The sequence below is a fragment of the Lissotriton helveticus genome, chromosome 1_1 (genome assembly GCF_964261635.1).
Source record: "Lissotriton helveticus chromosome 1_1, aLisHel1.1, whole genome shotgun sequence".
Taxonomy (NCBI): domain Eukaryota; kingdom Metazoa; phylum Chordata; class Amphibia; order Caudata; family Salamandridae; genus Lissotriton; species Lissotriton helveticus.
The window spans coordinates 1,283,680,208-1,283,707,787 of record NC_136057.1 but is presented as its reverse complement, the minus strand read 5'-3'; the positions used below and the strand labels follow the sequence as shown (position 1 = coordinate 1,283,707,787).

At 42.9% G+C, this 27,580-nt stretch overlaps 1 protein-coding gene across 5 annotated transcripts in view; it reads left to right on the top strand.

The window, feature by feature from the left end:
• The window catches only part of CADPS2 (calcium dependent secretion activator 2), a 2,489,915-nt gene that overhangs the window by 1,235,818 nt on the left and 1,226,517 nt on the right, over positions 1–27,580 (top strand). For all 5 annotated transcript variants that reach the window (XM_078680818.1, XM_078680809.1, XM_078680789.1 and 2 more), the window contains exon 9: positions 7,061–7,127. In XM_078680818.1, the coding sequence (XP_078536944.1) occupies positions 7,061–7,127 (67 nt within the window). The remainder of the gene's footprint in view (positions 1–7,060; positions 7,128–27,580) is intronic.

The window sequence follows — 27,580 nt, the reverse complement described above, 5'->3', positions numbered from 1 at the left end:
TACTATATCCTGTGATATATGGGCTCATTGCTATTGAGGTAGGTGTTGAGATTTTGTCTGGCCATGGCCCAGTGTTTGCAGCACAGAGCCATTAGCACAGTAGATATTACCGCAATCAATTTCGTAGACTCATGTACAGATTCAAATACTAAAATCTTAACAAAGACCTACCTTGAAAAAACCTGTCTGGCATCTAATTACCAATTCCAGTCAAAATCAAGGACGAAACGAAAGTGGTTTTTAAATCCATGACATTCATTTTATCTGTATCCTGCAAAAAGTCTGCAGAATAATAACCTTCTAAATGTAGAAAAGAAGAACATAAAAAATATTGTAACACACTGATGAATGAGTATTTGGCACCAGTTCATTCTTTTAAGGCTTTTAATATGTTTTTATTTCATTCCCTATTGTGGCGTTCTTAATAAATGTGTTAAATGCACAGAGCTGAGGTTCCAAAGATGAGAAGTTGAAACCTGGTTCTTGATGCTAGTGATGCTTTGTTTTCGTGAAACATCCTCTCTGTGTTTAAGAGGAGACATTGGGTTTTCCACTCCTTCATTCTAATTAAGATAAACAAATCCAAAAGGCTGAAATGTGGTAGACCAGCGGCCTCTATGCAAAATATACAAATGGGAGCTTAGTTTGGCCAGAATCTCATAAGGGAAACATCACATAGAGATTCTTAGTTATTATATTTTCTAACCTCAATCTAGGTTTAAATAATAAACAGTATAAGGTTTTAAAGATTTAGGCCCCAAATATGAATGCCCCGGAAGAGAGTGTGACATTTACTGCACCCAAAAAAATCTGACATCATAGAGTTTTAAATGTATCAGGTGCAAGCAAATGTATCAGGTGCGATAGCTTGCGCATGTTACGAGTTCTGCCTTGAAATGGGAAATAAGTAATTGGTGGATTGTGGCACTTTTGTATCAAAATCCTCATGTTCCAGTATTTACTGGACATTTTATTTTCCGCGCAGCAAATTTTCGGGGTCTGGTGTTTGCTACGAAACATGCACTTCCAATAGAAGCGTTAACAAAGTTACTGCGTTAATGGTCATTTACAAGGGCAAAGATATAACAGAGGGGGGGAGAGAGAGAGAAGTGGATTCAGTCTCCCTAGGTATTATGAATAAACAAAGTAGAATCCACTCAGAGGGTGGCAGTGGTCCCTAACGTGATGGGGAACACACAGTGTTGTTTAAATGCCCCTCACACACCAACAGGCCCCTTGGTGTCATGCTTCATCATTGGGGCCTTCGCATCCCTCTACGGGATGCGGCGTGCTACGACTAACGACTACGTAGGAGCACTCAGTAGTGAACTATGTGAGGGTGTGTGTGTATATTAAGGGAAGAATGTGAGTGAGGTGAGGTGAAAAAAGTGAGTAAAAAATACCTGGCACGTAGGAAAACAATTATTTATTATGTCCTCGGCTGGTATTGATAAAAGGTGCAGAATCTGGTTGAAAAAATACGTACTAGGGTATATCAACCATTAAGGTGTCAACATGTTTCGGAGCACAAGGCTCCTTCTTCAGGACGAGGATATGCACTTTATCCTCATCGCCTGCCTTCCCCTCAACGCGGCTCCGGAGCCGCGTTGAGGGGAAGGCAGGCGATTGATCCATGCAGTAACCGTTGTTTACGGGGCAACGGAGAAAGATACCCCCAATACCACGCATAGGCTCATGAGGCCATCTGAGTTTTGAAAATACGTTTTTTCAGACGCCAATTGGGCGCAACGAACATACCTATTCATAAACATTGATAGGTACATTACACATTTATTTTTTATTAATTTTCAAACACTTTCACATTTCATGTGAGTAAGGTGAGGATAAAGTGCATATCCTCGTCCTGAAGAAGGAGCCTTGTGCTCCGAAACATGTTGACACCTTAATGGTTGATATACCCTAGTACGTATTTTTTCAACCAGATTCTGCACCTTTTATCAATACCAGCCGAGGACATAATAAATAATTGTTTTCCTACGTGCCAGGTATTTTTTACTCACTTTTTTCACCTCACCTCACTCACATTCTTCCCTTAATATACACACACACCCTCACATAGTTCACTACTGAGTGCTCCTACGTAGTCGTTAGTCGTAGCACGCCGCATCCCGTAGAGGGATGCGAAGGCCCCAATGATGAAGCATGACACCAAGGGGCCTGTTGGTGTGTGAGGGGCATTTAAACAACACTGTGTGTTCCCCATCACGTTAGGGACCACTGCCACCCTCTGCGTGGATTCTACTTTGTTTATTCATTTACAAGGGCATACATCGCCACTGCATGTTAGGGGGTTTTGCATTGTGAGTGCTGTGAATGTGACATTCATCGTATATGAGAGTTCTCGGTACCGGTGCTCCTTGTTGCTAGTACTACTTCAATAGCCGGCAACATAAGTATATTTTTGCTTCCTGATTATAAATACTTTGGCATGGAGGGCGGGTCAATGTTTTCAGCAGGCACCTTGTTATGTTGCCTTTCATCGAGCTCAATATTCCTATTCGTCCTGTTTCAAGCAGGTTACTAGTGATTAATGTTTCACAGTCATTTTTGTAAAGATTTGAAATGAACATATGAGCACTTCACTGTAAGTGACAAAGAGAAAAGAGTAAATTAGGGGCGCAAAGTGAGTCAGAGTGAGTGGAGACTTGTTGACCGAGAGTTGGATAAATGGGAAAGAGAAAGAGAGACAACCACCCATAAGCAGGAATATTGAGAGGGCGAGAAGCACATGTCTCCAGCAAGGAAGCCCCGCCCTTCATACATGCTCTTACATCCCCTGCTCACTGAAAAGGCTACCACCTTGAAATACTATGGGCCTGATGTACAAACATCCGGAATACTGATTCCTTAGTTGTGATTCTCTCCGAAACACAATTCGGAAATCTGTATTCCTAATGTATAAAACTCATTGAGTTTCATTAAGGGATTCCTTGTGGTTCGCAAATTAACCTACCTCGTGAAAATTCATGAAGTGGGTCGGTTTGTGACCCATTAGGAATCACAGACCACCATGTCTGTGATTGCTTTTTAATAAAGCAATCTTTTTTAAAAAATGCAGCCCATTTTCCTTAATGGAAAAGGGCATCCATTTAAGAAGAAAAAATGAAACGTTGAAGTTTAATTTTTGAAGTGTAGGCAGTGGCCGGACCACTGCCTGCTCTTAAAAAATATGTCTATTTACAGTCTCAAAGGGGAAGGGATCCCTTGGGGACCCAGGACCTCTTCCTCTTTGCAGATTGGTTTCCACTAGTTTTAAACTGGTGGTAAAGTATTACTGTTTTGCAACTGGAATTCGGTCGCAAAACAATAATACATACCATACCATACCGATTCGGTGTTTGGAAGGGACACCCTAAAAACCCCCCTTTCAAATACAAAATTGCAAATGCAAAATGGACTTCAGTATCAAGTTATTGAATTGCATTTTGTACATTTGAAAAAGCATTTTTCTGACGGCAAATTCCCCGATTATGCAAATCGGGCTGTTAGCGACCAGACAAAAATGCTTTGTACATCTGGCCTAAATGCCAGCTCAGCTGTGGGCAAAATGGCCAATGGACAGAAGGTTTTATATGTTGCAATTCTGTAGTACTGTTGCTAATACAAAACTTAAATAGTAAAACTAGGAAACCGGGATCATCTCCTACATTATTTTGAAATCAAACTTAAAACCAAATTATCCAGGATTTTTGCCAACTCTGGTTCGAACGAAAACATAGGTCTGTTTTCTGCTTACACAGGAAATGTATTATGTCTGTTCAGTTCATTATCTAGGAAAAGAGATTATAAAATCATCAAGAACGTCCAAGCCTCACCATACAATGGACAATATACAATATTTTCATCTCCTGGTTTTGGAATGTCCTGCAACAATCTTCTGCCAATGTGTTTTGATTGAAAAATGCAAGGGACCAAAGGAGCTATAATTTCTAACTCGTAATTCACCTATAATCCAAGCAGACACAATGAGTTCTCATTTCTAATCTAAACCCGAAGCATATCCTAATGTCTTTCTAAATACTAACATATACGCTTTTTGTAAGAGCTTTGTTGCCTATTCAGGTTACATGACACTGTTGGTGAGTTTTTATAATGAGAATAATGTGGCAGACAACCACATATTAAGTGTTTTGCTACTGGTTAGCTGGTTAAAGATTAATCATCAATAGATTGTGAGACTGTTTCAAGATGAAGAGTAAGGGTCTGATATACACAAAAACGAGCAACAGCTCGGTTGAAAGAGCTCTGGTTGATCTTTAGAATTCCATTTGATTCTAATGTGATTGTTTGCAACAACTTCTCTCCACATGCAGTTCACAGTATGTGTTACTCAGTGGGACCGGTGAAGACAGAGAGGGAAAAGATAATGACCACCTTCAACACATTCTAGAATAATCATATCTTTTATCATGTACCTGTGTAATAGATTAACCATTAAATAGTCGATAAAGTTAGAATGGTTCCAGGTTCTAAAAGTTAACCCTGGAATAATATCAGGTGGGGTTCTGCCGTTACAAGTTGGTACGAGACCCGATTCTGTAATGTTAGATGAGTTAGGTCTTCATGTTTTGGGAATATACTGTTCAGTACATGGTGTATCATAGAAATAAAATAAATAACTATGATGTCATGTTTATAGGGTTTACCATGGGTTCCATTGACCGGTATCTATGTGTTGTGTACTGGAATGTGCATTCATTTTATCATGCTCTGTAATTTATCAGGTGCTCTGTTAACAGGTATCTATAAGTAATGTATCATAGTACTGGAAATTGAACCTGTAGACCTTTCCGAGGAAGGCGAATGGACTGATGTGGTGCCATGAGCGGGTGCATCCCATCAACTCTGCAAATACGGGGTATACTTTAGTAGACTACTCCCTTATTCAGTCAGCAAACTCATATTTGCACATGCAATACTTACTTGCTTGACTATCATGTGCAGGCAGTGCACAGGCTGAGGGGCACTGGGCGGGGGGGGGGGGGGCTTCACGGCAGTTAACCCCTTCTTCCATCTTTTTATTTTGTCCCTATTTTGTTGTGCCCTATTTCCCTGTTCTGCATCTGTTTTACTATGCTCTTGCATTGCATTCATTTTCATGAGCTCTGTGGTGACACTTCCACCATAGTTGGTGTCAGCATCGGATTCGCATAAATGATTACTTAGTTTATCCTACATGTCGCACTGTATGTGCTCGTAGATCAGGCCCTTTCAACTGGGGTCACACATGTGGTTGCATCATGCATGCAAAAGTTGATTCTGGCTTTCTTCTGCATAAACCAATAAGCAGATTTACGAAGAATGTCATAGCTCTTAACATAGATCTTGCCAGACGAGATATGTTCTGCATTACCTAATATAATGTTATAATACTTTGTTTCTATTTTGAATCTCAGTTATATACTCCGCAAGAATTATTCTCTCCTGATTATGTGTTTCTACTTGACCGAAATGCGGTACATGCCGGCGTATGTGTTAGGCATCTAATTGATGCTATTGCAATGTAGCTGACATGATGCCATGTATATGAACGGCTCCCACGTGGTGCATTGGCTTGCTCAGGCGTTGCACTCCCACATGCAGTTCTCGTCACAGCGGCTGCGTGACAAGTGGACGGCTGATAGGGGCAGGGACTGGACTGACAAGGAATGGTCGCGGATACTGGCTGGGATGCTACATGTTCCACGCAATGCCCGCTTTAAGATAATACAATATTACATTAGTGCACCGCGCCTATCTGTCGCCTGACAAAATAAATAGATACTTTGGACTGACTACGTCAGCGTGCCCCAGGTGCAAGCTCGTGGACGCACCATTCTTGCATGCACTCTGGACATGCCCCTCCCTGCACTCCTACTGGTGGGCGGTGGTGGATACCCTATCACAGGCAACGGGAGGGAGCTTACCTTATACATGGGAAGCATGCTTATTGGGTTTGTTCAGACGGACGAAGCAGACAAAGGTCCGAGAACGATTCTGGGAGCTGGGGCTGGTAACGGCAAAACGCCTCATTACCAGGCGCTGGAAAAATGACACCCCTCCCCTAGCATTGCACTGGCGCACGTCCTTTGACAACTGGGCGCGGGCGGAAGGCACTGCGCTGCACAGCGAAGAAACGGCGGGACTCTGCAAGTATCCCATAGCACTGGACTGGGACAACATTTTGGCAGCCTTCCATCAAGCGTGCCTGCGGAGAGGCATTGTTTAAGCTTTGCTGTCTACCCCTGCGTGGCTCTGATTAATAATTTCCTCCCTCCCCCCCTCCTTTTCCTTTCCCGTCTGGCCCTGTTCCTTTCCTTTCCCCCCCGCCCCCCTCCCCCCCTCTACCCCCCCTATCTCCCCCCCTAGCCCCCCCATTCCCCACCCCCTCTCCTCCCCCCCTGCTGAGCAACTGGCGGAATTTATATCTCGCACTACTCTGCTACTATTGCGAGGCGCAGGCCTGCCCCCGTCCGCCTGCCCTACGCGCCCCGCGCAGACACATGCACTCACAACTATACACCACCCAGTCTCTGGTTCTAGCATCTATTTTTTTCAGATTGTTCTTTATATTTGATTGTTTAATACTAAAGCTTTGAATGTATATTGTATTATGAATATGCCAAACCTACTTTGGACTTTTATTGAAGCACACCCTATGTTCCGGATTGAACACGTATCTGAGAAAATGCCGGGAAGCAGTACTTGCCTTACTACCGCCCTTGTACCTTCCTATCTACTACTTGTATGCCGGTTGTATACGAGATTGACATGCTGCTCTGCTATTCTGATTACATATTAGCCCTCACACTCATACTGAATGCTGTACGTAACTGTATGCAGTAGCTACTGAGCCGTTATTTGTATATTTGTATTAAGGCATGACTACTCATTTTCATTTCTTCATTACTGTGACACTGTGATGTGATGGAAAATGCAATAAACATATTTAAAAAAAAATGATGCCATGTATATTGTCTATTTGGCAAAATGTTAAACAGATTCAAACAAAAAAATAGTACTGGAAATTGAATAAATAATGTCATGCTCATATTGACAGGTATCTGTATGCAGTTGGACAGAAAGTTTGGAAGCGATGGAAGAAGAGATACTTCGTCCTTGTTCAGGTTTGTAGCTATTTGTTATCTCTTTAAGGTTTTACCACTTAAAATACTTTTAGCTTAGCTGTAACAATTTTGTTAAGATCTGTACCCTGAAACTGAGATTTTTTTCTTAAAGATCTTTGGCGGATCTTTTTTTATTATTTATTCTGTATTAGCTGCTGCTATTCTGAACTTTTCAGAAAATTCAGGTCCCAGGTTACATTAATGTTCTTCTGTTTATTATTTTGTGGTGATGGGATCTGGTTTACTTGCGGCTCTCTTTCACGGACTGCATACACTTGTTGGAATACTATAGTGTAGTTTCATATTAAAGAGGAATAACAATATTTATTTAATTGGATAGAACGTGTATTCCCATATCCGTGCACATTTTATGTTCTGTTATCTATCTCGATTCAAGGAAAGAAATGTGCTGCAAAGTTCAGGGATGTGTTTGTATGAAATACACAGACGAGCTGACCTGTTCTACTGCTTACTCACTTTGAAATCCCTGTGTGAAAAGAAGGTAACACCGTCATTCAAAGAGATGAACTGTGTCACAAGGAAAGTATTTGAGCATTATCTCTTGAAAAGAAGGGTGCAAAGCTGTGAAAGGGGTGCCCACGCAACAGAAAAAGCATGACTACCTCTTTCTTTGACAACCTAAATATGTCGTTATTTAATTTGTGTGGCAGAGTCCACGTTCTTACTTCCACATTACATTTTGAAGACTTAATGCAGAGTTCTTAAGAATATTAGACCTGGGGTTAATGTGTACATGCTTTATTTTATATTCTCACAATGGTTTCAAAGAAAACCCGTTTGAGGGGTAGACTGAGAGCTTGCCAATACATCCCCAGGAATGGTAATTGACATTCTGCAAGAATGGAAACTTCTAAAAAGCAATGATTTGCCTCTGTCATGTAACAGATGCACACAGCAACTGGAAATCACATCTCTTCTAAGGACCTTGTTTCAAATCCTCTTGTCTTGTTTTAAACTAAATACAACGGACTTCTGCATTTACTATATATTAAATTACTAGTGTACTTCAACAGGGGTGCTTTCTGGTTAGAGCGACCGTTGTACATCATATATATGCAGATATTTTGTCTACGATGTACGGAACCTTTGTTCTCCTAATAAACTACATACCTGAAAACAATCTTAAAATGTAAAAGGAAACGTTTCAATAACTTTGAAAATCAGAAGTTTATGCTAACCGTGACAACATCAGAATCCCCATTATATAAAATCACAAATAGGATAATTGATAGCATCTCTGATGTCCTCCCACCACACTTTGGGGCTGATTCATCAAGGCATTTATGACAGCTTGAGGTGGCACTTCTGTAATAATACTTCACCTATTCTTAAATGCTATTGTAAATAGGTCCAATAGTTCTAAAGTGAAAGTATTCAGTGAATACAGTTAGAACAAAAGAAAGACCTGTGCTCTCTATGCCCTGTTACTTTTTGGTAATTTGGGACCGGTTCACAGAGACATGCATCAATACGTGAAGTAGTACTACTGTAGTTTACTACTTCATGTGCTTATATTCGGATTTGTGAAGCGGGCAATATACATGTAAGTTCACTTTTGTAATCGTTTTTTTTTAAAGACTAGCACGGAAATGCCTCTGTTTTTTTACACATGCAGTATAAGAAAAATGGAAAAAAATGAAAAGTCATCAATTTAAATTTACTTAATTTAAATATAATCATCTGCTTTGAAAAATCTGCTGGAAGAAATTCACAAACTCGTTCGTTTTCCCAACTATTTCTCTGCAGGTCAATGACTTAAAAGATAATTTGTCTTTTCATAGACTACAAACTCATAAAGCGCAGAACTCATTACGTTTTTCATACTAACTCTGGTCCTCGTTGCAAGTGGCCTCCTATTGCATTTTGGGCAAGCAACATCGGTATCCACCAAAAGTTGTGCTATGACTAGTGTGGTAACACAATATTGTCTTTAGGGACAAAGGGGGTGATTACGATGGCAGGCGGACTTGAGTCCGCCCACCATTGTAGCGGTGCCTGGAATCGCCCACCAGTAAGGCGGCAGTGCCGCACCCCACATTAGGATGCAACCGGCACCATGGCGGTCGCATCCAGGCACTTTAACATTGCGCCGGGTGCTACTGGCAGCAGCACCCTCCACAATGTGAAATTGCCATCCCGTGCATTTCCCTGCACTATGGGGCAGACACCATGCGGTGCCTGCCACTTCGTGCAGGTAAATACAGGGGGGTACCATGGGTACCCCCCAGTGCACCACCACCTCCCCCCAACACTAGAGGGGCCCGCAATGGGCCCCCGAAACCAATCCCTGCTAGCCTTTCCATGGCAGTTCTACCGCCATGGAAAGGCTGGCAGAGGCCAGCATTGTAATTTGGCGGATGGTCCCTGCTAGGCACCGCCACCATTTTACAGCTGCAGACCGCTCCGCCACGTAATCGGAACGATTGCCTGTGGCGGATCCATGACGGGTCGTCTTTGCGCCCACCACGGTAAAGTCTGATTCCCCCCCGCCATCATAATGTGGCAGGGGAAAATTTCTGTCCGAAGGTGGAGGGTCCGGTGGCCGTCCCTCGCCATCGTAATCACCCCGAAGTCTTCAGGGAAACCCTGGAGGACTCTGTCCCCAGAAAAATGCAGAGAATTGCATCAGGCAGAAATCTAGTAGTTAGCACAGATTTGCATGGGATTAAATCATAAAGTGCTGGTAATATTGCTACACTGGTGTCTGTTTTACAATAGGAAAAATGGCATTCAAAATGAGGATAACCTTGCTTAGTTTGATCTCTGAGTCGCATATGGGCTGCGTTTCACTGTTGTGACTGATCCCGACCTAAAGACTTTAACTGGTTAAAACTGTTTTAGAAATAAAAAATAATAAGAATCACAAAGAACATGTACCTTTTCACATAATTACTATTATTAACTTTTATTTTTGCAAACAGCTAAAATGTTAACGAATGAGTAATATTGTTCTAAGACTTTTTTACTCTTGGACAGTCACAACACATACTGTGCCCTAATGATTGTTACTTGGTGAATTTGCCAGCAAATATTGGCGGCGTGCTTCCCCCAGTCACCATAAACATTTTCTTTTCTTTTGTAATTGCTACTTTTTTGTATTTTGTGCCGTGCGCTGAAGGTTGAAAAACCCAGATATGAAACTAGCTTTCATGGACCGCCTCGCCTTGTGGTGCATATCTTTTATTTTTTTGTTTAATGATGGCCTTGCCCATACCCCCTCTTCCTGTTGGTGTCCTTAAGGGACTATCCCAATATCTCCAATCTGTTTACATCCCCTCCTGCACCTCTCAATGCATGGTATCCTTTGGTGCAGTGCAGGTGGTTAATAGTCTCAGTAAAAAGGCAGCAGCTGCACACCATAGTATTTATATATTTTAAATAAAAAATTCAACCAATTATGTTGTAAAAGTCGTTAAGAGAAAGTGGATAGCTGCTTGGGGAGGGCAGAGGGACCAAAAAAACTTTCTATGTTTTGCTATTGATACGGTACATTGATCTATATATTTCAATAAGACTGCTTACTTACTAAGAACATATGGCTGGGTTTACTTGTTTTTTTTAATTTAAATAATATAAACACTTCATATAAAACTGATTAATCAAGTAAAGTATGCTTTTGCCTAAAGTAGCAAATTGCGTAACATGCAAAATATATTTGTTGATATTAAGCTTCTGAGAACCAAGACCCAAGTGCAAATATCCACAGCTTGCATATGGGTTATTTTTGACGTACTAATGCTAATGTTAAAAATAGCAGTGGTACTGTTGAAGTAGTTACATCAGTAGTTGGACTAATACTTGAAGTGCATAGAAAATACTTTTCTTCATGCATTAGTAATACTGTTCATAAATGGCATAGTAGGTGTAGCATTAGTTCACTTTTAAAAGTACTAGTGTGTCACCAGTAGCAGTAACAACAAAGGAAGTGTCCTTCGTAGTAATTCCTACGTTAGTATTGTCAGTAGTACCTTCTGTGTTCCTAGTGGCACTTAGATCTAGAGTAGTGCTAAGAGTAGGAGAGGCAATAATGCTCGTACCGGTGTTTTGGTATAATATGGGTACTCGTAATTGTAGCAAGCACAGTAGGGATATATATGCAGTTACGCGGAATTTAGCACCAGTAGCCTTATAAATAGTGTGATTGTGGATATTAAGGGGCACACTGGTACTTGTTTTGATCAAAAAAAGTTATGAAAAAATGTGAGATTGTTTTAAATTGCATGAAATATTAGTAATGCCATTCATAATCCTCTAAGACTTCTTCATCACCTTTTATGAAGGTAAGATCATCTTGCAGTCATAACATTTGCCAGTGAGAACCCAACCACACAGAATCTAGTTTCTCTACGTGTATAGGATAAGTATTTTTTTTTAAAAAACATGGATTTTTAATTGTTTTCTCCAATGAGGAATTCAGTTGCTTATGATCTGACCACGACTACTTAGGTGAAATATAAAGAAATACTTTTACACTTTGATTCATCAGTTTGTACATCCTCATAAAAATGACCCAGCATGACAGACTTTAGATTGTGATAAATATGTAAACAAATAGTGTTTAATTTTTTATTGAATGTCGCACATTTATGTGAAGCACATTGAAAAATATAATTTAACAATATGTTGGTATTGTATAACAAGGACAATTGATCATAAGGATACAATGTTAACATCGTTCTTAGTTTTTTTTAATGTGTTGTTTATTCTAATTAAATATTTCTTAAAATAAAACAGGCCCCAGCAGAATAAACATGTTTTACAGAGTTGAGCTGGTAATTCATGTAAATACAGTAGAATCAATATATATACACATCATTTTCATATTTGCAAGCTATAGTAGAGGGGTACATTCTAAGTTTATGTATTTATTTGAGAAGTTTAATATAGCGCGAACAGGAGATACAATAAAATGCCCCGCTTAGTAGATTCTGGATCCGGAAGTGTCCACAGGAAAATAGATAAGCTGCATAGCTTTAGGGCTACTGTTATAGAACTCTAATCAACAGAAGAGATTTTACTTCTTTTTTTGAAGGAGGAACCAGAGGGGTTTAACTTGATTCTGGTAGAAGTGCTTTCCGTATTCTTGGGGCTAGACTGGAGTAGAAGTGATTGTACGTTTTCTTTTTGTTGAACTTCTGTGGTTTCAGTAATAGGAAGTTAGTGCTTCTTATGGAACGACTACCACCAGACAGATCGAGTTTATTAGCTAATTAGATGGGAGAATTGTGGTAAAGTACCTTGTGTGTCATACAGACTATCTTCAACTGGATCCTTGGTTCAAACGGGAGCCAGTTTAGATGTTTTAAGTCTGGTGTAGTGTGGTTGAATCTTCTGGATCCCGTGATGAGCCCAGCAGCTGAGTGTCATGTGGCCCTTAGTGGTGCCAGCCTTACTTTGGGTAAGCCTGCAAAAGTAGCACTCCTGATAATCTATGGGAGATGACTACCGTCATCCGGGACAAAAGGGGTATGATTTTCCTTTGTGTTTTTCGTTGGTAATTGGCTCCCCTGGTGGTTGCACTGATATGTTCTTGCATATTCAAGAGTTTGTCCAATGTTATACCTAGTGATCTATTAGAGTCAATAATGTGGGGGCGCAATTTGGAGCTGTAAGTTGTATGAGCCGTTCTTCTACGAGGGCAGGGTGATTCTGAGGGGGTAATCAAGGGGAATTCCGTTTTAAGTGTATTGAGCATAAGCTGATTGTCAGTTAATCATTGTTGGGTTTTCAATAGGGTGCAGTTGAGAGGTTTGATAACTTCAGGTGACGAAATTTTCAATTACAATTGTGTGTACTCTGCGTACATGTGTCACTGAATATTTGAATGCTTCAGAATTTTGATAAGATATTCCATGAACAAGTTGAATAATGTGAATGAGAACGTGGATCCTTGAGGCACTCCAATAGAAACCGGAGCAATTTCAGAAAGGGTTTGATTGACTTTGATTCTTTGAGCTCTGTTATGTAGGAATGAGGCGAACCAGTTTAAAACTGGACCAGATAGCCCCATCCTTCTTTCCAGCAAGTCAATCATGCTGGCATGTTTGACCATATTGAACGCAGAGGAGAGATCAAGAAGTATAAGCAAGCACGGGAGTCATCTACTATGTATGTAAGAGCCATTTCAGTACTAAGACCCATTCTGAAGCCAGATTGGCATTGGTCTAGGAGCTGAAACTGCACAGTGTGGTTGAGGGGGTACGCATTTCTCAAGTAACTTTACTAGTGTCTGGATGTTGGTATTTGGATGGGAATTGTTGAGGTCCGATAGGTTCGCATTAGGCTTTTTTAGGAAAAGGGTCCCTTGGCCTATCTTTAGGCAATCAGGAATCATGCCCTTAGAGAGAGACTCATTACCAATCTTAGTCCAAAGCTGGAGTATGGAGCTAATCTCTTTGATCAGCTTTGCTGCTTTGGAGTAATGGTATCAAGTATGACTGACGTGGATTGGATGTAATGTTCTATGAGATCTTTCACATTCATTATGTTAGTGGGGGAAGGGAGGAGGTTGCTGCTAAAATAAGTTAAATAGGTTAGATTAATATTTCTCAAGTCTCTGGCCCATAGTTTGGGTTTAAGAGGTTGGCCCTGTGTGATCAACACCTTGTCCAGGATGTATGACGTTACAACGCATACTTTTACATCGCATGCCTTTACAACGCGGTATTTACAACGAATACCATTACAACGCATAGCGCTTTGGGGTGCAGGATAGTGAATAGTTTAATTTACTATTCCAACTCCAGTCCCCGTGGACACTAGGGAAGGTGTTGGACAGTAAATTAAACTTATTCCCTATCCTAGAGCGCCCCCCAGCGCAATGCGTTGTAATGGTTTGCGTTGTAAAAGTTGCATCGTAACGGCACTGCGTGGTAAAAGTTGCGTTGTAAAGGATGTTTCCCCCTTGTCCAAGATGAGGAAGGAGATTAGGTAGTAATCTGGCCAGTCAGAGGGGGACTCCAGTTGAATGACGTTATTCTTGGCTATGATTCGCTTGAGGATGGAGCCTCTATTGTGTGTCTGAACTGGGGTGGCTGAGTGAGCTAAAGAATGGTGATGGATTAAACCCAGATCAGTTGACTGGGGGTGAGTGTTTGATTTGCTCAAGCGCTCTGTCCATCATTCCCTTTGTATCGCTCTATTGTGTGTTGGGCCATAACATGATTAGGTAAGGTTTAGGTCTGAAAGGAAGGATTTAGAGGTGTTCAGTATGGGGTAATTTGAGTTGTTTCAGTGAATATTGAAATTCACAAGGATGGTCTGGTTGGTGTTTTGGTCGGCATTCGAGGTCTCCGTTATTTGTTTGAGTAAAGCGAAGTTATTTCCCTGGGGGTGGTACATTGTGTGGAGTTTGCACACACACTTGTCATTGTTCCATATTTCAAGACCTAGGTATTCACATGAGGGCAGTGGAGCAGTTTGTGCCTGTTTCACGGTGAGCATGGAGCGGTAGATGCAAGCTATGCACCCCCAGCCCTTCCAGATCTATCCAGTCTTATGATGTCATAGTTGGGTGGAACTAGAATGTTTAGAATAGGAGATGAAGTATAATTGAGCCACATTTCAGTTCAGATTAGGAGGTTGAGATCTTATGCGAGAATCAGATCGGCGACGTCAGCTGCTTGTCTTACTTCTGACTTGCAGTTAAGAAGCATAGACATGATATGAGATTTGGTTACTAATACCTCTTGCTGTGTTATGGGGACACACAATAGATTGAGCTTGTTCATGGTTCTGTAGTTGGGGCTGAGTTCTCTGAGCTTGTTGGAGAGAATAATTTTGATAGGGACCGGGTATAGTGACAAGTCCTTATGTGTAGTGGTATATAATAACAGGGGGGAGTGAATGTCAGCCTCAGATGAATGGTCTGTAAGCCTCTGCTGTCTGGAGGAGCGATTTAGATGGGGATCTAGATCTGTAATGCAAGCTAAATGAGTTCTCAATGATCAATGTCCCATGCCAGAAGTAGTTCAGGCTTCTCCTTGTGCATGGGTAATTTGGATTAGTGTGTGGGACCTGTTAATCTAAGGGGTCATGTTGGGGTTTCAAAGCTTCTCGAGCTTCGAGGTGGTTTGTATAAGGTTCTGGAGATTGGCTTTAACTAGCTGCAGGTCTGGATCCAGATCAGCATGTTTGTCCTCAAGGAAAGGAGGGTCAGCAATACAGATGGTAGTGTAGTGTCGTCTGGCCTAGAGAAGGGGAACTTGTGTGGTCCCTCAAGGTTGGGGTAGGTGAGGGATGTAATGGTGGAGGTGATTAAAGGATGGTGGGTAGTAGATGTATACTAAAAGTACTAATTGGAAGAGGGGTAGGAGGAAGTCTTATAGGTGTGCCAATGACTGGCCGAATGCATAGTCAGGAGGTCGCTGCAAGCAGTTTGGGGCCAAAGTGGTTGAGTAGGTCACCGATTTGGTCACAGATCAGGTAGGAGAGGGGGAGTCGTTGAGTGAAAGAGGGCTATCAGTAGCCATGAATAGCTCCGATTTAGGGCAGTTGACAGTTTTAGAGCAGTAGACATTAGTTCACACCCTAATATGATCTAAGGGAAAGGGCAGATCAGATTGTGGATTGTAGAGAGAGGACTACAATCATCACTAGGAATAGATGATCTGGAGCTAACATGGATGGTTACAGTGTTGGAGGCGACATAGGTGATAGGGTAGAGGTGGGACGGGATGAGATATGTGTTTCAGCTGTGGGGCGAGAGGAGAGATTTCTTCTGGAGTCAGTGGGGACATTGCTTGATACCATACTTTTTATCTTTGTGAAGATTTTGTCAAACTGCTGTAGATTCTGGTCAGATGATTGGATGAGAACGTTCCCATTGTTGTAGTAGAAGATGGTTGCTTCGGTTTTGAAGGCCTGTGAGGGTATTATGGTGATTCGTAAACCATGTGGTGTTTAACTAGGTATGTTAATTCAGAGCATAGAGTCTATATTTTTCTCCACTGAGCTCTTCCGCTGGGGAAGAAGATTAAATCATTGACCAAAACTCCTTTTTTTAACACAAAAATAGGCATCAGATATGGGTGTCTCTGTGTACCATTTGAGAAATGTGTTTGTAATTCTTTGCTACGTTTTTATATTTAGTTAGGGGGGTATTTGATCTTGAATACATTACAGCCCACCTGTGACAGCAAGCTATAGCTAGTATTTGTTATTTGGCTCCATGGTGGTTATTGGTACAACAGATTAAAGGTTAACAATAATCTTATTATTTAAAAGTATCCAGCTATGAGCATACCTGTCTGTGAATAGATGTCTAATGCATAGGGAGTTGAAAACAAAAGCAAGAGTGCTGTCAGAGGAAGAATATTGTAGTGGAATAATATGTGGCTCAGACCCTTAAAGCTCTCCTAGAGCCCGAAACTGTTGTATTGCATCAAAATAAATCAGACCCTAAAACTCTACTAATAAGGCAGGATTGAGAGTGACATAAAAAAGGCTGGCTTTTAAAGGCTAGCAGATCCCTTCAGTTGAAATAGGGGTAGACCCAATACCAGTGCAAGATGTCCGCCTGTTACTTTCCAGTTAAATGTGCATCAAAGTCCTTCTTTCCTTTCTATGTATTTGTGAGACTTTAGTCCAATGTCGAATAATCATCAGGGGATAGGTCCGCTATTTTAGGATGGGGCTTTCTTGTGGGGAAGAGGAGAGAGGGACCCCCATAATGGAGGGCTAGCCAAGCCCAGCCAGACCCATAGCTGAGGCAAAAGAGCCCTGAACCCCAAGAGTGCAAACGGATAGAACGAACCAGATCAGGCAGACTCTAACAAAGAAAGGAGGGCTCCCAGTTCAGGGTTGCACAATGATCGAGTCAAGTCAAAGAACAAATAAATGCGATAGCTAGGGGAGGGTTCCTAATTCGGTAGCGAAAATTGCTCGAGCCCTGCACTAAAATGTTCCCGACACGATGCCCTGGAGACACCAGAAACATAAGTGCGGACATGCTGAGGAAAGTCATCTTTGTGTTTCAAACCTCCTAATTGGGGGCAAATATGATAACGGGAGTTAGGACAGAAAATGTGTACATATAGGATAGAAATGGAACACAGTGGATCAGTAGCAGAGGAAGCCATGAGAGGAGAGCAAACCCCCATTGTTAAAAAGCTTGATGGTAAGCATTAAGGAGAAATAGATGACAGTGCTCAAACAGGAGTTGTTTCAGGTCTTTATTGAATGCCACATGGGAACATAGCTCAGAAAAACTGTGTTCCAAGTGATTTTATAATTTATGTACTCCCTTTTTTATGCTTCTGGGGCCACACCTGGTGCAAAATGCACATGCTCTTGCAGTCCTGGCAGCTATGCAACCATACTTAAAGGGACCACACCACTGAGTGGGTATGTATACAACATCACTACTAAAATGAATATAAAATGTTTTCTGTAATATTTGGGTCTACAGTCTGAACCCTATAGACTTAAAACACCTCATCATATACAGATGGAATAGAAATAATTTAGAGGCAGGAAGAAATACATCCTAATTGACTAGCGTCCCAGAATCTGGCGAGCCCTGCGAAATCCCAAGCTCAAAAACGTTTAGCATAGGGAATCTGCCACCAGCAGAGCTGATGACACTAAACCTGAAGCCTGAGTCATATGAGGAGCAGCAGATAACAAAGGGTCCTTAAAACTTCAGTTGGTCAATTGCAAAAATCTAGCTTACCTCATTGTCAGTTTCTGTTATTTCTTCATATCTTTCTCCTATACCTTTATGATCAAAAAGATTTAGTTATGCTAGATTTCAGGGCATGGCGTCTTTCAGATATGCCTTTATTCTGCATGATATATGTAATGCCATGGGTAGCTGATGCCATGGTGCTGTTCACTTTTATCACAGTCCACAGCAGATCCTTAAATAGCATGTTGAATTCCCATGAGTTTCGTGATTTTTCGACTGGGAGAAATAACTTTTAAAGTCGCCCCGGAGTATTGACTATAGGTGTATGCCCATCAAGGGCCAGGCCCATGATGTGTAGCTTTGGTTACATCTAAACACAGGACACAGCATCAAAGCAGTTTCCAGAGTGCTGGTTCTTGAAATGTCTGGTGTGGTCTCATACCCACATTGGAAGGAAAACAAGGCCAGCTGCAAATTAATTTAGTGTTCTGTAGTGTAGTTCCTATATTCCCAATAGGCTCTGCGCATTGGAATAACATATACTATAGTTTAGACGTAGGACGGAGGTCGACTAGGTCTCTATCGTATATATTAGACTTAATTGTGAGTGCCAGCTAGCTCAGAGGTCACTAGAAATGTTCTCGAATTCACAAGAAGGGATTAGTTTCTGGCAACCTCATAAACATGACAACTTTGTTTATCAAGAATAAGAAATCAATCTCTAGAGTCGCGGAAACAATAGATAACTATTTTACTCAGTCAATCGTGTATGCTTCGTTTCACCAGAGGTGCTGAGAAAAATAGAGAGACGGGCGTTTTCAATAAAACGTATTTATTGAATAGTCTTCTTTCTCAAGCATAAGAAATGTACTGCTACAATCGTAATACTGGTTATAAAGTACAGAGCATATAATACGAAAAGTATTATAAAGTAGTACTGTAAAAGCATGATATGGTTTCTAAGCCATAAGTTGCCTAAAACATATAAAATACATACAGTGATAAAATGATGACTAAAAGTACTCAACTGGTGCTTCTAAAATACGTCTACCCTGGTGTACCTAACCTAAGTCTAGTACAAGGGAAGAAGTAAGTGAGGAGTAGCTTAAGTTTTGTATTTCCCTGCCAAGAATCTGTCCAAGAATTCTCTAAGGTCTAATCAGCTCCGTACCTTGGTTTAGAATGAAGGAGGTCTTGTATCTCTATCTCAGGACTCGATTTCCCAGCAACCCGCAAGGGTAGCCTGGAAACACTGGAGCTGGATTTCTCGGCAGGAGAAAAGACAGCGTCTCTCAGTGCGTCAGGTTGGCTTCCTTCGGCACTTGCTGCTGCATGGCGTCGGGCAAGTAGTAAGTCGATCTGCTCCAAACCACCGTGTTTTGGTCTGGGCAAATCTAGGCATATTTATACTTTGAAGGTGCCGGGTTTGACGTGTGATTGGACTTAATAACGTCATCAAAGACTCAGTTCTTTGAAAAGTCCATGATTTCCTAGATAAATTAGTATTCAGGCAAGGGGAAATCCCTAGCTGCTGAAGGCGGGTTTCTCTAAGAAATCGTTGTTGATTCTTGGAATTTAGTGGAAGTAGCCATGCCGTATTTGGGCTGCAAAGGCTCAGTCTAAATATGGTAATGATTTCTATGCCTATATAAGGATCGAACAATCTATACCTATATAAGGGCATGAATTGGAAAAAATTACACTAGTGTCCTAGATTCATTTACAACAGTTCTTCATATAGCCACATAATTTTCTTCACGCTGTGCAAATGGCTTGTCCCTTGTAATCACTACGGAGAGCGAGAGACAGTCAAATCAGTTGCACTCTCCTACTGTCAATACTCACGCACACACGAGCAACTGAATAATCAGAGAATCTTATGGGGAAACATTTGGTTCCCTATTGTGTCAGGATATCAGGTGTTACCTCTGCGTAGTCCTAAATATTTAGGGGGTATCCAAAGATATTGGAGTAGACGCCTCACTCACTTATCGTGACATGCTTCATCATCAGCGCTTATTCACACCCTGGTAAGGTGGTACTATCAGGGCGGACTCAACCATAGGTGGAAATGGGAGTTCTTAGATAAAGCAAACCGGTTAAGCAGGGATCCAGGTAAGTGATGTATTAAAAATACCTCAAGGTATACACAAAGGTTTTACTTTATTAGTAGGGTACCTGGTGTATTCGGGGGGGGTGGAGACTATTAGACCCTCTCCGGTCAAATAGTCTCCAATGCCCCCCGGATCTTTATGAATGACCCAGAATTCAGACGCAGCTGTTCCCTCATAGCATGAAAGTGCACGAGGGACTGGCTTGTTCTGATCACACAAACAGCAAAGAGGCTATCTGTCACGGGTAACAGACGATTAGTAGCCCAAACAAGTAACGCACATGCCACTAACCTGTTTTCTTCTAGCCAGCGGGGACCACAGCTTGAAGAGAGGCCTCCCAGTTCCCGCAAGTGCCAACACTCCCAATGTGATAAAAACACACTTAGGACAGATCGCACTCCGGGGAAAAGGGAAGGGGACAAAATAAGAAAAGACACTGTCGATAGGGCACCCGTCTAGGTCTGGTCTAGAATATGGGATTCTTCTTGGCTCAGCGTAGCTATGAAAACAAAAGGAAACTGATTACCCAGGACTGTAGATTGCGCTAGACAGTTACATACAAGATGAACTATGGGAATACTCAGTAGATGCCCCAAAATGCTAAAGTCAGGAAATCCTTCGGCGAGAATAATGTCCGAAGTAATGAAAACCCTTAACGATCCTATGGCTGTTACTTCACAGTACCCTTAGGAAAGTAAGGTCTATAGGCGTTTGTAAGGCGTTCTGAGATCGTAATGCAATCCCCACAGAGCGCAGGCACTGTTTCTTGCAAAGCGGGAGTTGTTATTCTGGTAATGTACGACTGTGAGTACCAGACGTGTAAAAGTAAGAGAAATAAACAAAAGAAGTAGTTTGGATAGCACGGCCATGCTATCGACTAGTTCCTACCTCCAAGAAGCGGGAAAGAAAGCGTCCGCGGAACCAACAGCGGCGTCCTCCAGGAAGCGGGAAAGAAAGCGTCCGCGGAACCCAGCAGCGGCATCCTCCAAGTAGCGGGAAAGAAAGCGTCCTCGGAACCCAGCAGCGGCGTCCTCCAAGTAGCGGGAAAGAAAGCGTCCGCGGAACACAGCAGCGTCGGTGAATAACGAAGAACAGGTTCAGGCAAGGAATCGGGTAAGATTGACAAGCACCTAGCACTTCCTGGGAGGTGCTTAAATACCAGTTCCTAATTGCCGGTTCCGGACTGCTAGAGCCCAGGGCGTTCTGGGAGATGTAGTGCGGCTGCTAATACAAAGCCCTGCCCTGTACTTGTTACCCAAAATCGCTACACTATCCGCCCTCCTGGTTGATATTAAGACAATGGAGAATGGGCGTAAGACACAAATGACCATCACCACATACAAGAAGAAACTAGAGGAGAACAACAAAATTATAAATGAACACAAAGAGTATTTGACACAAGCTAAAATCAACATGTTCCAAAAAAGACCTTAAACGCTTCACCTTTGAGGGAACTTTACCATATTCCAAAGCGGACTACAACCCCAGGGAGACAGACAAACCAGATTTGTCTGACACTGACAGCACAGGGTCTGGAAGCTACTCCAGCGACTACTCAGGAGATGGATCAAACCAAACATGGAACTTGAGGAAAAGAGTGGGAAGACCACTTAAAAAAAGGGCTCCTACAAACCGGCCATACCGTTCCAACCACAGCCATGTGGATGGGGGCCATATGCCCAACAACCTTTCCAACCCCCCCAATTTGGCTACCAATGGTAACCTTTCTAGTCACCTTTTGTAGGGAGAGGCCAGAATCCGGGAAGAGGGAGATGAGGAGGACCAAGACTACAGTGGCAAATACAAAAACAGGAAACACTAGAACAGGAACCACACCCAAGCAACAGCAGGAGCACTCTGGAGTAGTAAAGCTCAGTCCTGTAGTCTTCACAGAGACCCACATGAGAGTACTCAACAAAGGACTCTGTTTTTTCCCAACAGCAAGATCAGACATCTTCAACTTGAGGATTGGGCTTTGGAAAGAATGTCCATTTGATTGAGTAGTTAGTATTTTTTTAAGTTGCTTAATCCATTCTTCAGCAGAGGTGGTTGTTACCAGTTTAACCCTAAGGTAGTGAGTGTTTTTGTCCACCAGTACTTGAAACTGGCATCAATGAAGAATGCTACAAAATTCCAAGCTTAGCCTTTTCCAAGATATTTCACTCTGTACTTCTGAGAGGATTGGGCCAATAAACATGTTCTATTTCCTTTCATAGCAGCTTCTAAATCTATCAAACTGTCAATTCCAGGATACGATACTTACTCTTGGATTAAAGGTTTTGTGTTAATAAAGCCTTTCAGGCTCCGCTTGGTTTGATGGATGGCTCATGGGTCGAGCACTAATGTTATGTTATGTTATGGTTTTCGGATTTACAAAGCACACAGCTAACCCAGCAAAGGGGCGTCCCGGCGCTACCAGCATCAGAAACGGACCAAACACCAGGACAAAAGAACGCCGAGGTAAAGAAAAGCGGCCAAGAAGACTAAACTGAAGGAAAGAGGAGAGTTTTGATTGCTTTCCTAAAGTCCAGCAGACATTCCATTCTACGGGTCTGGACAGGCAGGGAATTCCATAATTTGGCTGCCAAGCAGCGAAAGGACCGCCCCCCACCCGAAGATGTTTCACATGGGGAACAGTGACCAGATGCTGCCCCAAAGAGCGCAGCTGGCGTGGTGGGACATATGGGGTAAGCAAATTACCAAGCAGACTATGAGTGGCAAGCTTCAGAATCTTAAAAGAAAGACACAGCATCTTAAATTGGATGCGCTCCACCATAGGATGCCAGTGGAGTCTCCGAATGGCACCAGCAGAGGGGCAGGACCACGGGAGCCCAAACACGGCTGTGGTGTTTTGAACACGCTGCATCCTTGTTAATTCAGCCTGATTGGCCCCTAGTAGGAGAGAACTGGCATAGTCCAATCAGGATAGAATAGCTGACTGGATAAACTGGCGCTTTGGTGGGTCGAAAAACTTCAGAAGGGGCTTAAGACCCCGCAAGAGGCCAAAGCAGGTGCCGGCAACTTTTTTGGTATAGTCTTGAAAACTGAGGGAGGAATCCATCCATACCCCCAGGTTCTTAACCACTGCCTTGGGGTTAGGAGTGCTACCCAGGACACTCGGCCACCAACGCTCACTCCACAAGCTCTAGTTCTTCCCTACTAACAAAACCTCGGTTTTGCTAGCTTTCAGCTGTAATGGCATGAAAAAGAGAGATTCGCAAATCCAGACAGTCTTCAGACACCATCTTCTCATCATGGATGTGGAAAAATTTCACCAGAGCTTCTTGGGCCTCTTGGATATAATCTATCTCTATTCACATCTGGAAAGGAATCTCAAAAGGGGTGATTGAAGGAATGTTTGCAAATAGCTTAAAACACTGCCAATAACTCTAGGTTGGGTAACAGCCTTAACAGCGAAGGCTAAAGAATGAGATGCCTTTACAACAAAAAAGCCTTTACCACAAAAGTATTTAAAAAAAATTATTTTTACAGTGGATATAACTTTACCACATACGCCTTTTGCCATAAAAATCATGGTAAATAAGTATTTTGCAGGTATGTAGAAAGCATTAAAAAAAATTGTGTGCATATATATATATATATATATATATATATATATATATATTTCAGCTGGTATAGTTAGTTCAGCTAACTGTAACTCGTGCCCCGCAATGCACTGCTGATGATGTCACATATTACATCATTCATGACATGGTCAGTGACATCACTGGTGACATCTCAAATGACATCATCTAGTGACTGTGTGTTTCTATAAAGTTTTAATATGTTTTATATATATGCCAAGGTGTATTGAAAAATGAGTGGGTGTATAAGTCTCTGGATGGAGGATTTAGTAGGTGTGTGACTGACTGTATACGTGAGTGATTAAATGTGTCTTACTGAATGCATGGGTTAATGACTAAACTGTGTGAATGTCTGTATCAGTCTGTCTGTTGTTGTGTAAACTGCTGCATGGGTTGGTGAGTAGCTAGTAGCTACATGAGTGTCTATGTGGGTTATTGATTTGTTGCCTGAGTATTTGTATGGGTGCCTGAGAGTCTGTGTGGGTTGGGTGGGGTGTGTGTGACTTTGTGCATAGATGTGTGAGTGGGTGATTCACTGGGTGTATGATTTCAAGAGTGTGTCTGTGAAGGGCTGTATGGGCAAGTGAGTGTGCGTATGGCTGTGTAGATGAGTGAATGGATGTCTCAGTGGTATATATGTGAGTAACTGCATATGTGAAAGGCAGTACATATGAGTGTTGAAGTATATAAATGACTATATGTGAGAGAGTGATTGTGAGAGTGGCTGTATGAGAGTGTGTGCTTGTGTCAGTGATTGTATAAGAGAGTAAGTATGTGTTTGTATCTGTATGAATAGGTGAGGCAGTGTGTGTATAACTGTATAGGTGAGTAAATGGGAGTGTAATTGATTTGTTACATGACTGACTAGGTGTGCGAGTAACTCTATGGGTGAGTGGTGGTGTGTGAGTGTCTGTATAGGTGTATGAGTGCATATGATAGTGCTGTATTGATGAGTGACTGCATGTATGGGTGAATGAGTGGATGTGTGTGTAGACCTAGGAAGCAGTGAGTGAGTATGTAGTAACTGGTCTTGGTGAGTCTATGGTTTTGAAAATGGCAGTCTGTATTTTACAGTGGGTGTATCAAGGGTTATATTAGGGTGTGAGAAAGTGCATCAGATTATCACGTGGATGATGTAATCAGTGATGTCATCAGTGTTGTCATTTGAGACGTCATCAGTGATGTCACTGACCATGTAATGAATGATGTAATATGTGACGTCATCAGCAGTGCATTGCGGGGCCCCGAGTTATAGTTAGCTGAACCAACTATAACGGCCGAATTTCAAGAAGATTTTGAAGAAAGAGGAACAAAGACACCGAAAGAAGCAAGAGAAATGCAGACAGAGGCAACAGAAGTCTAGAAAGACTACAAAAAGTGCAGGAAGAAGCAAGAGATGTGCAGAAAGAACCAAAGAAGGAGCCGAAAGAGGCCTTGTTGCAAAGACATCCTGTGCCCAAACTTTTTGCTGATGGGTACTGGTGGTAACTGACTCTGACTAACCAGGCCTAGAGCCAGTGCTATGCTAAAAGACACTTAGAATACAGTGAAAACACCTAAATACACTAGGGAACACTATGAATTGGGGTACCCCTGCGATTGGCATTACCTACACTGTAAGGCCTTGTACATAATAGGGCAGGCGGATTAAAACTACCTCTAAGTCAGAGGTGCAGAAAGATGCTTCTGTAAGTAGTAGTCACGTTTGCAGAGTGGTGGAGGAAGGGTGCTAGGCATCTGACCAGCGCTCAGGAATTCTGCTGTGTAGGACTTACAGGAGATACCAGGAGGGCATCTTGGCCCCCAAACTCCCTCAGGAGTAAAGTGAACTTCATCCCCCCTCCCGTAGTCTGCCACAAGGTGTGTTTACAGAGTTATGGAGAAAGGGGGGCATGGCCTCCGCAGACGTCTTAGCAATCTTACTGAAGAGGGGTAGTTGGCCCCCAAGGACATCCTTGGGGGCCAACTACCCCTTCTATTACCTTCATTAAGTCCCACACAGCAGCATTGGTAAGTACTCATAGCAGGCCATGCCCCCTTGGCCCACCATTCTCCAAATGCGCTACCTGGCGCACTCTTGGATGGGGATTCAAATCCCCTTTGCTGCTGGGGGTCCTTTAGGGGCCAACCAGCCTACCTCTTACCTCCAGTAAGCCCCACATAGTGGGATTGCTGAGAGGTAGACAAAGACCACGCCCCCTTTCTCAACCACTCTGCAATCTCGTCTCCTGTTGCGTTGTTAGTTGGGGAATTGATTCTCCTTGAATACTGAGGGTCCCTGGGGGCCAACTAGCCCACCAGGTACCTCCAGTAAGCGCCACACAGCTGAATTGCAGAGAGGTGGTCAGAGGCCATACACCCTTTTTACACCACTCTGCAAACGTGCCTCATGGCGCACTGCTGCTCGGGGGATGAAGTCCACTTGTGTCCTGAGGTCCTTATTGCTTTATGCCCCGGGAAGGTGGTGGTCCCCGGGGCTGCAGGGTCTCCCGTGGGCCCCTGCAACATAATTAGGCATGACTCCGGGACCTGGCCCACCGAGGGGCTTAAATACAACGAAGCGTGGGAGCCCGCGCTTCGTTTTTTAAAAATTTTGTCTGCCGGATTTACGACCACAGCGCAAATTCGACCAATTTTATTTTTGAAAAAATAAGCTTTTTTGGGACCGCCTGAGCAGATCTAGGGGGTCAGGGTGTTTGTACCCTGCCCCCTTTTCTTGTTTTTCACTTTTTTATTTCTTCTTTTCTTGTGACTCGGTTACCAAGTCACAAGATGGCTGCCAACAATTCCTGATTCGGAGTGTTGGCAGCCAATCAGAGTGAAGTTTGTGCTCTGGAGGGTTTGCGAACCCTCCTCGGTGCTCACATATTGAAACTTTTCTTTTTCTAATTTCTCAGGAACTACTGACCAGATTTACACCATTTAGAAAGAAGGGCTCTTTGTAAACCAAGACCTACCTTTTTGCCAAATTTGGTGTAATTCTGTTCAGCAGTTCGGGCTGTAGCTTTGTCTAAAGTTCCTATGAAAATTAACATTGGGAAAACCTGTTTTGGAACCCTCCTTTTTTCTCAGCCCCTGTGTGACGAATCACCCCGAAACTTTCAAGACAGGAGCTGACCGGAGCGCTCCATTAGTTTGGACAATTTCGCGAAGATTCGTCAACCGGCGCCAAAGATATTGGCAAAAGAAAAAACTCTTTTTTTAATAGAAACAAGGTCCTAACTGGCGACTGCCCAGTAGTTGCTGAGAAAATCAAAAAATAAAAGTTTCGATATTTAGAGGCACGGAGGATTCGCATACCCTCCCGACCGACCCAGGTAATTGGCTCTCAACACTCCAAACCAGGAAGTGTTGGCAGCCATCTTGTGCCTTGGTAACCTAGGCACAAAAATAGAGAAACAAAGGCATAAAACAAGAAATGGGGGCAGGGTAGAAACATCCTGACCCCCCCTAGGCCTGCTCAGGGGGTCCCCCAAGGACCCCCAGGTCCAAAAAAAACATTTTCTTTTAAAAAATCGGCAAAAGTCCATGGATCCTGCTGTGAAAATAAAAAAAAATGCAGCGTGCTTCGTTATTATTTTGTCCCTAGTTGGGCCAGGTCCCAAGGGCAGAGAAAAAAAAGTGTGGGAGGGCCCCAATCCCCCCCACACTGCCCCGGGGACATCACCTCCCCGGGGATTGATTAATTAGATGCTGGTGCCCACAGCCCCTCGCAGCCCCAGGGACCGCCACCTGCGGGGCTTCCTTTTTAATGGGTGGGGGGCCTTCAAGGCCCCCCCAAGCCCCGGGGACCGCCACTCCCAGGGCTTTTATTGTTTAATTTGTGGGGGCACACTTTTAAAAAAAAAACAGCAGCTATGCGGGGGGCTCGAGGCCCCCCACATGCCCTGGGGACCGCCACCTACCCGGGTCACTAAGTATTTAAATTCAGGGGTCCGTAATGGACCCGAGCCCCGGGAACAACCACCCACGGGGCTGTGCAGATGTTGGGAGGGGGGCTGTGTGGCCCCCCTCCTGGAACCTGTGATGGCCCTGGGGACCGCCACCCCCCAGGGCCAGCTCCTGCAGTGTCCCAGGGTGCCCAACCCCCGGGACACTTCTATTTGC